The sequence below is a fragment of the Rhipicephalus microplus genome, chromosome 1 (assembly GCF_043290135.1).
Source record: "Rhipicephalus microplus isolate Deutch F79 chromosome 1, USDA_Rmic, whole genome shotgun sequence".
NCBI classification, from domain to species: domain Eukaryota; kingdom Metazoa; phylum Arthropoda; class Arachnida; order Ixodida; family Ixodidae; genus Rhipicephalus; species Rhipicephalus microplus.
This window is the reverse complement of record NC_134700.1, coordinates 250,950,304-250,968,624: the sequence shown is the minus strand read 5'-3', so window position 1 is coordinate 250,968,624 and position 18,321 is coordinate 250,950,304. Positions and strand designations below refer to the sequence as shown.

Genomic DNA, 18,321 nt, shown 5'->3' with positions numbered 1-18,321 from the left:
AATAACCCTGCTATTAAATTTGTCCGTCAATTTCTTCTGTTATTTGAAATATGCACAGTTTATCAATATATAAAAAATGATGCGTTTTTTAATATTTTTTGCCGTCGGGAACTCCTGAACATGTGAGTGTTTCGGAAACATTGGTTTGAGCCACCGTAAATTGGGTTTCGGTTTTGTGTCAGCGATTTGTGTATGACGAGGTGTTCCATTTTCACACCGGCCAGTTGTCTGTACCCTTCCAATGTAGGGTGTTTGATGCAAGTCCCATTTCCGGATTTGCCCCGACGGCGCCCGCGACGAACTCCCGCCATGTTGATTGGCGGCCATAATGTGTTTATCCTGAACCAACGCTTTCGTCCTCAAAACAAGAAAAACACCATTTGTGAGGATACCGCGGTTCCTGATGGTTCCCTGAACTAATTTTGGCCATGAGACTGAAAAAGTGCTTGTGTGTGCTCACCCGTGTTGTGCGCCGTTATAAACCAGTGCGATCAGCCATGGATGCGTGAGAAGGTGAGTTTTTAGCATTTCTCGCACCTCGCGATTGAAGACCCTTCCCACAATCGCTACGTCGAGGGTTGAGCGGCGCAGGCTTACAAATGTTCTGTATCTATAGGTTCCCAGCTGTTGTACTCAAGCTGCATTTTCAGTTAAAACGGTCCCGCTGCTCGTGTTTTGCGAGTAGGTTGCGGCGCGCGCTTCTAACGTCGTGAAGCCGATGTGCCAGTGCGGCGCGTGTTCCAGCATCTTCAAATTGTTGCCATGCGATGAACTCCGTTTAAGAGCTTTGTGTCTCTTTGCGCTAAAGCCGGTTGTGATACCCATAATAAATTGACCGGTTCGTACGCGCGGTGACTCGTTTTACGATTTGGTTTAAACACGCGCGATATGCAATTTCCTGGCGGTTATATAAAAGGGATTATAAAGAAGAAAAAGAGAACGGTACGAGGGGGGGCGAGGGGGAATGTACAAGAAGTATGTCTTATTCAAGCCACGTATAATCGTTTGTTTGGTTCGTGCATATACATACGTATCGAGTTTCCTAGAATTAAGGAATCGGCCGTCGTGCTTAAGCATATCTTACCTCAGTGATGCATGGGTGGCGATGTTCTAACAAACCGCTTAGTTAACCGGTGTCCACTAAATAATTCTTTCAGTAATATGATGAAATAATTTGCTCGGTTTCAAGCTTGCCTTCCGTGCTACTCGTTCCGGCAATTCTTTCGATGAAGTTTCTCATAAGGCGTTCGCGCGCCTTCATTTTTGTTATCAGAAACTAACACCGACTTTACCCTATTTAACGCCACAGGCTTCTATCTCCTACCTGGGTCTCGAACCCTGAGTATGAACAGACATATTTGAGAATCGGACACGGCAAAATATGGTGCGGAATGGTATCATTCAATTCTAAAATGACTCTCGCACGGTACAGTAGGCCTGCGCTAGGCTTCCCTTGGTGACCGTTGAAGAAATTAGTACATTCCGCTTCTCTGCATCGTGTGTGGTATGTATACGTACTATTTAAGCTAGCGAAAATCGGTTCTCGTAACTCGGAAAGACCGGAGTGACGGAGCGTTGTTTTATGAGCTTGCCTTGATTCGAATATTTGGTACTATGTCGCGAAACTGTGAAAGTAAATTTAACCCATCGGGCGTGTAGTTTTCTAGTGACGTGTTTATGGAGGCTTATTAAAGGCGGCATTAATAGTTAATGTACTTCGTGTAAATCTCCCGTATGGCTCTTCTTGAAGTGCTTTGAAGTGCTTTAGACGGTACGATTCCGAAACCAGTGCATTACCCGTGAAACAATTGTAGCAAAGGTCACAGGTTAATATTGCAGCAATAACAGTGAAGTAGTGGGAAAACGTTAACATGAATGGAATGGTCACTGTGTTGGTTGGGAAGGTGTGCCATGCTTCTGGCCTGAAGTTTAGGGAAATGCGCATTTGTGCACTAGTCTGTGCTGAAGAATAAGTCGTGACCTTTCAGCCTTCTGATAGTAGCAAGTTTAGGCCAGAAAGTTACAAGGTTGTAACAGGCCTACGAAATTGGGAGAGCCTGTCTGAAAACAGCACGAATTCGAGGTATACTTCTAGGAAAGTATGTATTCGAAACAAATCTCGCTTAAATGAACGGGAAAGAAAACTTGGGCGCTAAACCCTAGTTAGTTTTTCCTGAGGTGCTTGACTTTTGCTAAATGTTTGAGGTGAGCCAGCGTGAAAACTGTTACATGATCAGTATTTCTCGGAAAAAAGTCTTTTTCAGGCACCAGCATTAGTACTGGTAATGTTTCACTTCTCGGAGTTCTTGTTTCAGTAAGGCACTGTAGTGACAAGCATTCATAAAAAAGCACAGTACACAGAAATTTTGCCTCCTGCATTTAATGAAAATGTGTTGTACATTGCAGACACTTTCACTTTCCTCCGTTGGAACTGGCAGCAACACATTTGCTCTGGGCTGTCTTTTTTTTTGTTTTGGATTCAGCCACAGTCATTTTTTGAACTGGTAATTCTTTGAACCCAAATTCAGGACAATAAGAAGGAAAGGAAACTCAGTTGGGAGGGGGGGGAGACAAAAGCTTACCACAGCCCCCTCCCCTTTCTTTACTAAGTTAAAGTATGGGACAGAGTTTGCATGTGCCCTCAGAAGAGACTAGGGGGACGCCCCCCTTCCCCCATTGCGCATGCTTATGGTAGTATGTCAATACTTAAAAAAAATGGCAGGTGTGTTCGCAGCCAGGAGACGATATAGCGGAAGACTGCTCAAGTGGAAATGAATAAATGCACTCCAATATAAATAATAAAAAGAAACCTTGTGCATGGGCTTGCAACGCTATGCTGGTAACTTTGTTTGGCCTTGTAAACAGAAAAATTTCGTTCAAGGAAGCTGTTGTCTTTCCAAAACATGTCAGCGACACCAAAATGTGCATTGTGAGACATTCATATGATACCGTAAAATCTCGAGCAGGCGTGTTCCCCTGCAGTGAAGGATAATTTGACAATGGTGGTGCTTTGCTAGGTCATAAACTAAAATTAAAGATGGCAGTGGAAGAGCTGCTAATAATAAAGAATGCACACTCATGCTTCTGATGAAGGGCTTTATCAAATATGCATCAATTCACTGTTTTCATTCGTCTTCATTGGACAAATAAAAACGGTAATGAAACAGTTAAAAGGGAGGCAAGAAAAGGCTGCATATTCGAAATCTCCCGAAGACTGGAGGGGGTGTGCCTGCTTGGGATTTTAAGGTAGTGTGTCAACTCATATTTAGCTCAGTTTGCATGTCATTCATATTCTTAAGATAATCAAAGGAATGCATGTAACTTTTTTAAGGTTGTATCGGTTGCATTGATGGACACTGTGAGTATTTGTCAGCTCCAGGCAATAATGCAAGAGGTTCTTTTGCTATTTCTTACCATACGGTATGCAAGCAGAAGGGAAAGGGTGTTGGTATGTTGGTTGGTCATCGCTAATACATAAGCAGAATACGTAGTGCTTAGTGCAACTTTTACTTTTCTTTTTGAAGCTTAAAATATTACGCTTATATGTGTGCAGAATGTGCAACAAATTTTTCTCGACTAAGCGCTTGTCCTGTCATCTTCATGCTTCATGTTTGTTCCCGTGCTATGTATTCTGGTTAAGGTATGCAACCACTTGTATATACATGATTAAATCTTGGTTTTGTGGCAATAGTGCAACAATACTGCTTGCAATGTGTTTTCAGGAGGAACTGGTAGCAGCCATGCTGGCGCTGGGGGGCGGGAGAGAGAGCACATAGCAACTGCAGGGTAGTGCTGATGGCTGACGCCAGGTTCCAGGCACCACGGCTGGGCCTTGGCGGAGCTCATAATGGAGTGCCTGGCACGGGAACCACTTCCCCATCTCGGCATTGTGAGGAGCGTATGTGCACAACACAAGTGAGTATTGCTGCGTACACTACATTACTTGGTTCTCAATGCAGCTGAAGCCTAATAGATGACATGTAATGTGATACCAAATCCTGCCACCTTAAAACAGAAAATATGTGGCCTCCTTATCTTAGCATATTATGATATATGACTGATGATAACAAATAGCAAGTCTTCTTGCAATGAGGGCCTCATTTTGTTTCATGAGAGGATACAGTACTCGTTTGATATTATGGCTTAGAGTGATGCACTAGGACAAACATGTATATGCTTTTTGAGCACTTATAAATATGCTTGTGAGGCCTAAACTGTTACTGCTAAGCTGTCAGTTTTATGTTGCAAAAAAAAAAAAAAAAGAACATTAGTGCATGCAGTGGGCTGAGTGCATTCTGTACTACAATCACCCCAGCTTATGGTGATTCTAGTTATACAAGTGCTTGGCTATTACCAATGAGGTCAGTGTGATGGTCAATAATCTTGTGCTTTATGGAATGTGTCTTGTATAGAATGAAGACATCGCAGCTTTGAGCTTCTTTAGAAAGAATGCACCTGTATGACCGTTATAAGACATAGGCAGCATGGATGGAGGTTACAGTGTTTAGTGGGAAAAACTGTCTTTAAATGGCTGGATCTCTGTGTGGGATGGAAGACGGTGTTAGGTGCTCGGAAGCAGTAGCGGCTCTCCTGCAGATTTGGGGCAGCATGTTGCTGGACCTGAGATGACTGCTGCTGATGAAGCTGATGTTGAAGTGTTGTGTACAAATGATGGTTTTGTCCTTCAGCTGTAAAGCTTTCTCATATGTGAGTAGCATGAAGAAATTAAGGTCTCTATTGGTCCAGCACCGGGCCCTCTGTAAGCAAATACATATCCTAGTGCATTAGTAAAAAGGGAAAAAATTGCAAAGGCAACAATGTAGTGCAGGAAGGGTAGAATACTGGTCTTGAACTTCTATTAACTTTCTGAAATGAATTACGAGTCATTTGCCTTCCGACAGTGATATCTTAGTTGCTTGTGCTATGCTTTTTACCCTTCACTGACTACATGCAGCATGGTATGTTTTCTATCACTGAGCATCTTTGTTGTTTGTTTATAAAGGTTTTTATGGTTGAAGAGTTTTGTTGTTTTTTTCTCGGTTTTGATTTTTACTTTCCCCTTTCATTGAAAGATATTCTTTTTTTTTAATTTAAACTAGCTCAGCCTTCTGTTTCAAACGTCACCATAAAGCGTTAAATGTATCTAAGTGCAAGTACACTGTATTTCTCAAACAGCTCATTTACAGTTAGGCTTCAGGTGGTGAGTATTCATTAGCTTTGAACAATGTGAAAAATGCTATAATTTTACCATTCACTAACAATTGGAAACAAACAAAAAAGTTCTGCCATTTTGTTGTTTTTGCATTTAAAAAATAAGTTTGGTGTGGCTTTGTTATCACAGACACTAATGACCAGTGAAGTGGAGGGAAAGCTTTAGCCACGTTTTGAAAAGCTGGGTGGAAAAGAGCGCAGTTTAGCCAAGCAGGGTCAAAGCTAACCAAGGTTCTTCCTCTCCCGTGCCTCACTGTTAACACTTGGTTACTTTACTATACTTTACCCTGCAGAGGACCCACTGTGTCACTTTCAAGCTCTACGTGTGTGACTGCTGTATAATTCTTCATAGTTGAAAGCAGCTATACTTTTGAATTGCACTTTATTGTAGAACTGCAGAAAGCTATAACGCAGGTGTGGTATAATGATGTTAGTGAAAAGCAGATAACACAAAAGGTATCTAATTGGAGTCCTTATATTAAGGCAGAGATATGTGAATATCTAACATTTAATCTGCTAAACAAACTCTACGTAATGTCGCTAAGGATGCTTGCTGGTTATTAGTCAAACCAAGATCTATCGATAAAGCTCAACCGTTGCTTCACATTTTGTGCTTCAGCCTTGTTATGAAAATGTCAAACCAATGCTTACGTTTTGCCAAGGTTTTGCTTTAGTGGAAAATTCTAGTGATTATTTTTGGTGAAAGGCGAAATTATATTAAAATGGTGGGGAGCAATAATGTCCAGCCTCACTCAATCATGCTCTTACCCACATTTCTTTTCTACTAGAAATCAGTGCTTTCATTAGCCAGTTTAGTGATCAACTCGCTGTTAAATTTGGGTATGCGAGTATGTTTCAAGTTGAATATTTTAGTGAGGACCCTTTAACATAAGTTAATGACAAATAATAAGTCTTTTTGACAGGTTACGTCAAAGTTTTAAAACATTTTATCCCAAGCTCTGAGCATGGCAATAATAAATCGATCACGTTTGGGTGTACCCACTAGTGAATTCATAAAAAAAAAAAACAAGGAAATAATAAAGTATCAGAAACAGATCATGATGCAGAAGTGTGCCACCTGGCTTCACAAGGAATGATATAAAATGTGATAATAATATCCACTAAAAGGAAATGATAATAGAAAACACAAATAATGCACTCAGTTTGGTTCACTTATCTGCAGAAGGTATGCACTAACGTAGCCGAGTTATTAGCCCTGCTTTATTGTAAACATAACTATGCCACATACGGTGGCAATTTCATCGTTCAGATGAGGTGTAATGAATACACAAGAATGTAATAATACACAGTACTAGGCTGGGGTGTCAGCCATCTTCTTTATTTCTAACCTCCTCTTTCTCCTCGTCTCTCTCCAACCCTGCCTAACGTCCACGTACACTCCCCCTCTTTAAAGACTCATCCCTCCTGGGGTGGTACATGAAAACGTTTCCAATGGTCGCAAACTCCAGCACACCGTCGTTGGTGTAACCGACCCTTTTGAGAACGCCATGTTGCACTGTGATCTGCACCACGCGATAAGGTCCCATGTACACCTGCTTTGTGCCGGGCAGGCCTTTTCTGGCGAGCACCAGATCGTTCAGTTGTATCTGAGGTATCCGCGTGTTGTGGCGACGGTGAAAGTTTCTCTTCATACTTTCCCGGTATCGCTGGTAGGCTTCCGAAGTTTTTCGTTTTTCGCACAATTGCAGGCAGTCTGCAATGCAAAGTTCTTGATCAGCAGGAAGCACTGGTACCTTTTTGAAAGCTGCAAAATATTGGCTACAGCCGATGCTCGCAGTGTGCGACCGATTGTGATGAGTGACAGCTGCCTCCAAGCAGCACTTCCATCCACCCTGAAAACCTGGATACATTGAAATGAACTACTTCAAATCTCGAATTATTCTTTCAGCCATGCCATTTCCTGCAGGATGGTACGAAGCGCAGCGTCGCAATACAACTCCTCGTTCCTTCGCCCAATCTTGCAAACGCTGACTGATAAACGCTGGCCCATTGTCTGATATTACTATTTTCGTATTCTTGAACATCTCTCGACTCAAAAGAGCGATCACACTATTTGCGTCTTCCCTTCCCGGCCGTGCTGTCACTATTCTTGTGCACTGGTCTATTGCCACTAGGAAAGACTGCGTTCTTCTTACTCCTGCAGCCTTCTTCTTGAGCTCTGCGAAATCCAGATGAATGACTTCAAATGGTACGTCAGAATGTTGAGGCAAAACCATCTCGTCTGTTCTCTGAAGGTACTTGGCTTTGTGAACTTGACATTGATGACAAGACTGAGCATACCGTTGAACGTCCTCTTTCATGTGTTTCCACTGGAAACGCTGACGAATCTTGTGATATGTCCTCCAAAAGCTGTCATGTCCACCTGAGTGCGGGGAGTCGTGATAGAGCTCCAAAATTAGAGGCACCATTGTTTCTGGGACTCTGAACTTTCCGTTATGGAACTTAAGTTCTTCAGTTCCCTCCCACAACAATGTTGCGTTGACATTTTTATGATCAGGAATTAGCGCATGTCTTGAAAGCGCATCTGTGTCCTTGAGGTGTTCTCCAGGCCTGTGGTGGACCATGAAAGTAAACTGCTGGAGTTCACTCACCCACCTAGCAATTTTTCCTCAAGGCTCGGCGAGGTTAAGGATATACATTAAGGCTTGGTGATCCGTAAAGAGCTTGAAGCTCCTGCCGTTCAGGTAAGGTCTAAAATAGCCTACGGCCATTAAGACTGCCAAGGCTTTCTTCTCTGTAGTCGTGTAGTTTAGTTGAGTTTTCGAAAAGGTGTACGAATAGTACCCGACGACCCTCTGTTGACGGCTCCGTGGAGAGTCGGTATCTCTCTGGTAAAGCACTGCGCCTGTGCCATAATAAGAAGCATCGGTGTTCAGTTCAAAGGGCAACTTGAAGTCTGGAAGGGTCAGGACCGGATCCGATGAAATAATGGTCACAAGGCTGTGATAAACAGATTCACACTCTGCTGCCCACTGAAATGGCACATTCTTTTTAGTCATTTCTGTGAGGCATTTGGTTTTGGTCGCATAATCTCTAATGAATGGCCAGAAATGCCCTGCAAGACCCAGAAATAGCCGCAAAGAGTGCAAGTCGTATGGCTTCTGCATTTTTGCGATTCGTTCGACTGATTCCTGTTTTGTTGTCTTGGTTCGGCCGTCAAATACTCTTTCAAGAAACACCACTTTACTTTGGAAAAACTCACTCTTCTTTTCACTAATTTTGAGCTCGGCGTCACAAAGTGCTTGAAGTTCTCTAGCCAGATGGTTTGAGTGTTCTTCCTCGTTGCGGGAGTATACTATTATATCGTCTATGTAGACGTTACAAAGCTTCCCGATAAACGGTCGCAAGACGTCGTTCATCATTTTCTGGAACCAAGCGGGTGAGTTCTTCCATTTAAATGGAAGTCGGTTATACTCATAGATGTCAAAGGGCGTGATGAAGGCAGAATATTTCTTGCACTTTTCAGAAATCGAAACTTGCCAAAAACATTTACATAGGTCAATGCGCGAGAAAACTCTGCAGCCACTCGTGTCATTTATGATAGAGTCTATACGTGGCGTAGGAAACGGAAAAAAGCTCAGTCTGCTTAATAATTTGTCTGTAGTCTGTGCAAAGTCGAAGACTTCCATTTTTCTTTGGTGCAATGGTGATGGGTGAAGCGAACGTAGACGTGGATGCGCGGATAATCTGCACATCCAACATCTTTTGAATCTCGTTCTGAAGCCACACTTTCTTCTCTCGTGACATTTAATAGGGCTTTTTTCTCACTACCGTTGTATTACTGAGGTGGAATGGAACCTCAAACTTCGTAGTTGCTCTAGGATATCCTTTCAGGCACAGCAATTTCGGGTAAAGCGTCCTAACATCTTCACCTGACGATGGTTTCCGCGGAGTCCTTGAAGACGAAATTGCAGCGTTGATACCGCGGCGCTTTTCTTCTGTGGTAATTTCGCCTGTCCGGTAGATATTAAGGCGAAGTGCACTGATGATTGGACGTGAAAGCAGTAGTTCATACGGAACTCCGTCGAGTACCAGTGCTTGCGCAGTGACAGTGTTGCCGAGACACGATATGGTTATACAAGTCCATTTATCGTGAACATCTCGTCTTTTATCGTATCCGTGTACTTCTACTGGTCTTCCCTCTTTTACTTTCACCCTCTCAACAATATTTGCGTTAATAACCATGACGCTTGCTCTGCTGTCAACTAACGCACTCCGTTTCTTTCCATCCACAAAAACAGATATGTATAATAGACTTGTATGAGACAAATAAACAGCTTCTCTTGATGTCGTCGGGTGGAAGCCGAGACCCTCTCTATTTAGTTATTTGTTACGTCATCTAGCTCTTCGCCATGGTCTGAGCCTCCCTGGGCGGTCAAAAAGGATACGGATGTTGCAGTAGGTCTCCAGCTTGCAAGCGGGTGTCGTTCCTCAGCTCGTGTGGCCCCGGTATTCCTTGCAGCAGGTGTCATGGGTTGACGCTGGGTTCCTAGGTCCTGGAGTTTCATGTTGATCCTCACCGTTCTTTTAGCAAGTAAATGGTCTGGAGTGAGCTTCATTTTAGTGCTTATATAGGAAACAAATGCGTTAGTGCTCACTGCTTCCAGAAGTGCTAGTTCCTCTTCGTCTTGAGGCGTTGCGGTCAAGATCCGGATGCCACCGCGTTCATTTGCTCCAATGGTGAAGTCCACCCACATCTTGAATGTCCGCACAGAAAGTATACGCGGCTGCGCCAATTTGTAATAATACACAGTACTAGGCTGGCGTGTCAGCCATCTTCTTTATTTCAAACCTCCTCTTCCTCCTCGTCTCCCTCCAACCCTGCCTAACGTCCACATTCAAAGAATTTGTATCGTAATAATTAGTTGTTCTCTGAAGCTTTTGCCAATTTTTGTACTCCCAGTCATTTGTCTATGTGCAATTTGGAAACAACAGCAGCTGCCTTGTGCCACTGGGAAGAACTGCTTTCATAAACAGAGACAATAAGCACAGATTGAGGCAAACCGTGAAAATATCATGTGGCAAAACAAGGTTTTGCCCATAGGAGCACAGCAAAATGCAACTATAAAGAAAGAATACTAAGTGTCTAACATTCATGATTAATGAACTTGACTATCAAGCTCCACGAAATGCTGTTTTATAACTTGCTGTCAGTATGGCACAGAATACACCTATTGTGTTTGGGGTCCATTTTTGTTATAAACTGCAATAACACATGTTGTTCAACTTATTGCAGCATCGCAGGAGGGCTCGAAGCAACAGTAGCGTGAGCAGCGAGGCGAGCAGTGATGCATCGTCGTGTTCGTCATCATCCTCATCATCATCCTCGTGTTCCTCCTCGTCCTCCAGCTCATGCTCATCAGCTAGCTGCTCAGATGAAGAAAGCTCCCTTCCAGCTAACTGCGAGTTTGCCATTGTACGCCAGCCCGAGCAGACGCATGACCCACTCAAACTTCGGATTGCTGCTCGACGTGTGTCAAAAGCCGAAGACTCTGCCTGCATGACGTCGGCAGCTGGTGCGAGCAGTGGCTCGGCTAATGGCTCAGCTGCAGTACGGCTTCGTATAAAGCAGCACAAGAGCCGGAGACGGAGACGTTCACGGAGCCCTACGGATGCAGGAGGGCTGCGCCAGCCGCGCTGTTCTTGCATGGAGAAGAGGAAAGGAAAGGTGAGCAATGAGGGACTTGTATGCAAGGGAGCTATTCTTGATGTGTCTGCCTTGTGGACGTGTCCACTTCGGTGGAGTTGATTCAGTCACTCAAAAAAGCGGCAAGCCCTGACATTATGGCGCTCTTGACCACATCGATGCACTGAACCCGCTAGCACATTCCCAGTGTGAAGAGAAAGAAAGTGAACGAAATGTGCAAGAACAGAACACCTGAATAAACTTGACAAGTTTGGACTTTTGATGAATGAGTTCAGGTGTTTGAGAATGGTCCAGGGAATGCATACCGACCTGCCAGGTACGTTAGGCGGGCAGCCACGCTTCGAGATGTGCATTCAGAAGTGAATCTCTGGAGGCAGCATTAGTTGCAATGAAGCACATTTCGTCCCTCTCATTTGCAGTGAGAGTTGTGAAAGCTTTGTGACTTTAAAATGATGTTGTGGAAGAAGGACCGAAAACAGCGGGTGTGCTTCTTGCCAAGCTCCAGCCAATCACTAGAAAGCGGACAGTCCAAAAGGTGGACACGTGGAGAACTGCATCCCAGTACTGTTTTTTGTATAGATCAAAAACTTTAAATATGTTTGTAGTCATCGTAACATCATTGTGTTTCAGTTTTCCTTATGGACACTACTACTTTTGCTTTGGTAACCTAGCAGGTTCTGTGTTATGATTTTGGGTAACACATTTATATACTGCTAAAACCTGTGCTTAGTTTCATTGATGTCATGGACACGTTTCTGAAATTCATGGTGAGACCTTTATAAACACATTTTGTAGGCACTGTCAAGAAAAGCAGTTTCCTTGACAAATGCAGGTGTTTGTTGAAACTAAGACTCCTATGATGTCGCTTATTCAGTTACTGTTGTGCGATATGTGCAACAATCAGGCACTCTAAATAGGACGTTTTTTTCATTGTGCCGTAGAGATTTCTTGTTAAGAGTTTTCTTGTGTGTTTATTTATAACTTAATTATATAATTAGCCAAAATGTAACAAAAAATAGTGACAAGATCTGCTGAATGGCAAACTGCATGCTTTAAAGGGACACTAAAGATTTCAACAATCTTTTTGCGTATTAGTAAAGTACAATTTCACAATCCCAAAGGCACCACTCTTTCTGCGACACGACACTTTGTAAACGAGAAAATGCACAAAAAGAAAATGCGAATGAAAATGCCACCTGAAAATTCCCGCACCATACACCATGACATCACAGATTTTGAAGGTGTCTACTGGGTCTTATATTGCTTCTAATTGATAAAAATGAAGTACATTGTCATCTGTGGGTGCCATAGACTAGATTACGAAGTTTCAGGCAATTTCATTGAGCCACTGTTGCCAAAATACAAAAAATACATTTTGAAATTTTTGAGCTCACGTGGGTTGATCTTGTGGCGAAATTTAAAAATAAAAGTTTAATCTTGATTTTCTCTGCTAATAATGAACTTATGATAGTGAGACATATAACATCAGAGATCTCAGAGGGCAGTTTGTAAATTTAAACCAAGTCGTTTCTAATAATGCAGCATTTTTGCGTGACATTGACTAAGGTGCCCTGGGAATGGAATTACTGTCTGGGCTATATTTACTTGCATCATGTGGGATTTACCTTTTTCAACTCGCTGTGTAAGACTCCTATTGCTTGCTTGCAGGTGGCAGATCAGGATCCTTCAACGTGTAGTTACACGTCTTCTTCTCGCAAGACATCGCGGTCGTGCAGCAGCTCCCGCTCATCAAGCAGTGGCTCATCAAGCTCTGGCTCAAGCTCAAGCTCTGGTTCAAACTCTGGTTCAGGTTCTGGTTCGAGCTCGGGGTCAAGTTCAAGCTCAAGCAGTTCTTCGAGCTCTTCGGACTCTGAAAGCTCATGCAGTGTGTCAGATTATTCAACGTGCCGTACGCCTCTAAAATCCGGTGGATATCATGCTTATCAGAGCAGTGATACCGGTGTCTCGTCTCCACTTCAGCCATGTGCAAAAAAATCAGAGTTGAACACTGCAGTACCGGTCAATTCTGATGTGATGGGGAATGCAGAAAAGCCAGCCTCCATGGCAAGTGACTGCAGCACAGTTGTGGGGCAGCCGTTGCCTTATCTGAACATGGACGCTTCGGCAAATGTTTCACCTGACAGCGGGATCCAGTCTTGTGGAGAATCCCCTCAGAGGGCGAGTTGCCATGGCGACTCGCCACATCGGGGTAGCTGTCGTGAAGATTCACCAGCACGTGTTATTAGCCACGACGAGGAAGCAGACAAGAAACACCTAATGCAGGAGGTGCCAGCTGTCACTGCATGCAGTGATGCAGTGCTTTCAAGCATTCCTGAAAGGCCACCTAGTGTATCTCGCCTGGAGCGCTTAAAATTGCCTGATGTGGGCACAGTGAAAGACACGAAGCAGCATGGGCCTGAAAGCAGACTCGACGTTCTGACTGCTAACACTACGGAAACTACAAAAAGCCCTTGTGATGCCTCACATCTGCTTGTTACAGATACACCTGAAAACTTGCTGCCGAAGGAACCGTTGGAACACGCTCTTAGTTTCTCTGAAAATTTGCAGCAATCAGTGCCTCTAGGGAGTAAGGTGCAAAGGTATGGATTTTCTGAGTCACCATCAGAGAAACCTCCTTTGGAGCGAATCTCTCCTTGTCGAACGTCAGATGGGGAGGCCAGAAGAAAGGCAGAGGTAATAAAGAATTCGACACCTCCACCTCCCCAACTTACACCCCCTCAGCTTACACCTCCTCGTTTAGATTGCATGGTTGTGGAGCCACAAGCTCCCGCCTGCAGTCGAAGTGATAACACTAGTACTGGCGATGACAAGGAAAGAAGCAGTGAAGAAAGTCAGTGTCCTCCGGTCCTGTCTTGTTCTTTGAGCAGTCAGAAGCGTTATAAGAGGGTCAGCAGCAGCAAAGAAAAGAAAACCACAGAGGAAGTAATCGCTGTGTCTCCACCACGGCTTAGAAGAAGGAAACGAGATGGGGAGGAGCAAGCTGCTGCAAAGAGTTTGCCAGCACAAATGAGAGTACTGAGGCCATCTAGAATGGGGAGGCCCCCATCCAATGTTAATACAAGGCCACTGCGGAGTGCTACCTTAAAGACCGCTGCACCAAATGGTGGAAAGACAGAGTCTGGGGACCGTGAACTTCAACAACTGGTGCAAAAGGTGCACGACTCAATCAGCACGCAGTTTCAGGACATGATGGGCACTTCAAGTGACTATGATATGACAGTAGAGAGTGAAGAAAGTTCAGTCCAAAGAAAGGTTGCTGAGAAACACCCTAACATGGCTCTAGAGGAACCCGGTGAAATGAAAACAGCCCCTTTGCCATGTTCAACTTTATTGTCTCAAGAGGACAAGAACGAAGCCTCTGCTTCTTCTGGGAACGCAGATACTGATATTTGCAAGACTATAGAAAAACCATTGCCAGCTCGCAGAAGAGGGCGACCAAAGTCAAACGCTACACGGAAGTTGGGTTCAGCAAAAGCGGAGAGGCCAACGTTGCGGCATGCGCGGAGGGACAGGCATGAAGACAAGCATTCTGGCCTAGATTCATTGCAGTCAAGTACTGGGAGCGAGACGTCAGATCTGAAGCCATTTCCAAGCAACTCTGTGAAGAAAGAAGATACAGTGGATAGAGCCAAGACTTGTATTGAAAATGTACCAATGAAAACTTCTGATATAGTTGAAACAAGAAAGAACAGGACAAGTGCAAAAAAGGAAGGTGTTGATGACTCTGTTGATGTGGATATGTTACTTCGAGAATGCAACATTGAGGAGCAGACTAACTTACTACACATGTACCAGCGAAAACTGAAAAAGAAACGTTTTGTGCAGCAGCCATTGCGACATAGTCGTACTAGTTTGCGGAAGTCTGCACGCTTAGCAGCCACAATGACCTCTGAATCCGTTGATGCCCTTGTTGAGGCACTTTCTTCTGTTTTCATCTCAAAGCAAGCATCATTGCACATTGTCAACATCGATGACATACCGGCAATTTTTAAGCCAGTAAAGTACTTGCGTCCCAAGCGCACCTCTGAAAGGCCGTTGCGACAGATGAGCAACGCAAGTAAGGCTGAGGTTCGAAAACAAGAAAAAGAAGAACCTAAGACAATGCCTGGGAAGAAGGCAAAAGCAAAGAAGCAGTCGCAGCCTTCTTCAGCAGTGCCCGAGTCACCCCCAGATATATTGGCACCACCTTCTGGGGACCGTTGCCTTCCACTCAAAAAGCGACATTGTCTACTCAGTGAAGACAAGGCTCAAGAAGCAGGCAAAGAATGTGTGGATGTATTGGAAAAGAGCCAAAGTAAGCATGCCCTTGTAGTAACTGGCACTGCAGATGCAAGCAAGAAAAATGCCAGTAGCCCAGCTGAAGCAATGCCCAGCTTGCCACGCTGTGAAATACCTGTCCTTACTAAAGCAGCAAAAAAAGCCATGTACCCTATTGTCTCATTAGAACCTTTACCACAGGATATGAGAGGATTCAAGAGAAAACCTGGACCTAAATGTAGAAAACAGAAGTCATACCAAGTTGGAAAGAAAAAGTCTTGTAATTCTAATAACACTACTAGTTCACCTGTTGATGACACTATCGAGAGCTGCATCCAGAAGTTCAATGAGACTCTTAATTCAGCCAAGCTGAATGAAAAATTAAGGTCCAGATCGAAGTCTCCTGTCAAGCAGAGTCACAGGAGTGATTCAAGCAATTGGGTGGAACCTGAAAGCGAACCAGTTTTACTGCCTGAATCCCAAGACTGTGAATCCCAAGATGATCTCCTACTTAAACCACAGTCAGCATCTCAACCAGATATACAGCCTGATCCTCAGACGCAGTCCCAAGTGCAATCCGAAACGGCATCCAAGACTGAATCCCAGACTGAATCAGACACTGCATCCCAGACTAGGTCCCAGATCGAACTGCAGACTGTATCGCAGACCGATCCCCAGCCAGATTCCGAGCCTCTGTTCGACTCCCAATGTGAGTCTCACTCGGAGGTGCAGCCTCAGTCCAATTTGCAGTTCCTGCGGGAGCCCAAGCTTGAATTTCCAACCGAGGAAAACACAGAGACTCAGCCATCTTCTAATCTAGATGATGATGATGACATTCCTCTATCTGCTTTAGTTGCCCAACAAGCAGATGGATGTGATGATGATGAAGCGGTGATGTTTGTTGAGGACGATAGCGATCCTGAAAATCCTCTGAAAAAAATATCTCTTCTGAAGCAAAAGCAACAGAAGTTGCTAAAAGCTGTTGAACGGGCACGTCGATCGAAAGAACGTGTTCGCAAGGATGTGCCAGTCGAAGATGATTTGGCGGGCAATAAGAGGCATAGGAAACGAAAGATGAGGAACAGGACTGGGTTCGTGAAGGTCAAGCGAAGAAGGGTCGCATCGAAAAAGAGTCTTGTTGCCACATCTGCCTGTGATGAGGCTGTGGACGGGGCTGCTGATGCAATCGAGGGGTCAGCATCAACGGAAAAACTTCTGGCCCTTGACACTTTTGCAGCAGTTAGCTCTGTCACAGAAGATTGTGAGAGGCCTGGAAATATTTCGGAAAGGCATCAACAGTCTGAAACGTTGCTTGAAGCTGAAGCTGATGCCAGTGTTGAAAGAGAAACAGACTGCCAGGAGGAGTTCAAAACAACTTCTGAGGGCGAAGGCAAGCCTGGGAAGACCAGTGAGTGTACTACTGATGACAAAGACAAGATGAGCAGTGATACAGAAATAGATGAGAAACTTGAAGAAAATAAAGATCCCACATCAGACAGTAATAAAAATATGGACAGCACGCCAGTGATAAGAGTGGACAGTAAACTGAAAGCAAGTGCTAACAAGGACAAAAGCAATAGTGGGAGCAAACCACTATGCAAAGAAACAGCTAATAGTGAAGGCAAAGATGATGAGAAAACAGGTGTAGATCGAGTAGCTGTCAGTGATGAATTGTCCAAAACAGAGTTGTCTAAGCGTCCTAGCAAGCCAAGAAGCTCCAGAAGGTCAAAAGGTTATAGGAGGAAAAGAGTTTTCAGGCGAAAATTAGCGGTAAAACCAGTGAAAAATGAGCTTCTCAGTGATGCTAAAAAATCGGAAGCCACAGTGGATGCCGCTAAAGACAACTGCGAAGCGAGTGACAAAGACATACAAACCGAAGAAAGCAAGGAGCCGGAAGGGTCTGAAAATGCTGAGGTTAAGAAGCAAAATGAAAGTGCTCTGAAGCCGAAAAAAGTTAAAAATATCAGCCTGCAAGCAGTAGAAAACCACAAGCAAGAGAATTTTGAGGTTAAGGAGAAAACTTTGAAGAATGAAGGTCCTGCGCAGCAAAAAAAAGTTAAAGATGTCAGTTTGAAGGCTGTAGACTTCAAGCAAGAAATTTCTGAAGATGCAGAGGAAAGGGTGAAAAATGAACGTTCATCACAGCAGAAGAAAGTCAAAGTTATTAATTTGAAGGCTCAGGACCTTGAGCAAGAGAACCCTGAAGATGTGGAAGAGAAGGTGAAAAAGGAAGTTCCATCACAGCCGAAAAAAGCAAGGCCACGAAAGAGAGCTCTGAAATCTAGCAAAGCCAGAAAAAGGAAGCAGGTGAGGCCAGCTTCGAGCAAGCCTTGTGCAAGTGCCAAGCCAAATGATTTGGGTAAGTGGCACATATTGCAATTGTGTGTTTTGGCCGTGACTCTCATTGATTGGACAGCTAGCTTACTTTGAAATGGAAATGTTCATGATGGGATTACAAAAAAATTCAGGAATGAAGCTTACAGGAAGTGGATTTTATTTCACATTTGTGGGCTTACAGATCCAGAATGAATGTTATGATTTGCCTTTAAAAAAAAATAGGAAGGGAGGAGACTCAGTGGTTCAATGTTACGGTTACATTCTAGCAGGTCTGAGTAATTTTACTTGTGTTGAACTCTTCTACTATGAGAGCAGTAGGCTTTTACACTTGGTGCTTCCATGTTCTGGTAGAATGGCCTTTTTTTGTACGTAGTGTCTTTCTTCACTACAGCTATCTGTTGTAGCCTTTGAAGTATATGCACAAATGCGTCCATTTCGAAGATTATGTGGGGTGCATTACCACGCTCAAATTATTAATGTTGAGCGATACTTGGCATGTTCTGTCCTGAAGTTTATACTCCTGCAAGTACATAGAGTTTTGTCCTGTTGGTGAGTGAATGAGTGAGCCCTGGTGGAACATCGCTGCCTCAACTATGGCCAAATTTTTGTTTTAAACGAGCTAGCACTTTTCCCAATTGTCTGTATGCTCTGCCTATGTTCATGTGTAACAGCTAATAATGTGTTGAATATGAAACCATAGACCATTGAATATCATGAACATGTAAGAATACTGTGTTCAGGCGAACATAGGCCGACCTCAAATCTAAGCCGACACCCATAAGTCCGAGGCCTGAAAAAAAAGAAAGAAAAAATAGGCCGAACGAAAT

The 18,321-nt window shown here is 43.8% G+C and overlaps 1 protein-coding gene across 2 annotated transcripts in view; it reads left to right on the top strand.

Moving 5' to 3' along the window:
• Positions 1–374: 374 nt before the first annotated feature.
• The window catches only part of ash1 (histone-lysine N-methyltransferase ash1), a 69,027-nt gene continuing 51,080 nt past the window's right edge, over positions 375–18,321 (top strand). For both annotated transcript variants that reach the window (XM_075893132.1, XM_075893126.1), the window contains exons 1-4: positions 375–513; positions 3,723–3,915; positions 10,469–10,900; positions 12,548–17,516. In XM_075893132.1, the coding sequence (XP_075749247.1) occupies positions 3,796–3,915; positions 10,469–10,900; positions 12,548–17,516 (5,521 nt within the window). In that variant the 5' untranslated portion in view covers positions 375–513; positions 3,723–3,795. The remainder of the gene's footprint in view (positions 514–3,722; positions 3,916–10,468; positions 10,901–12,547; positions 17,517–18,321) is intronic.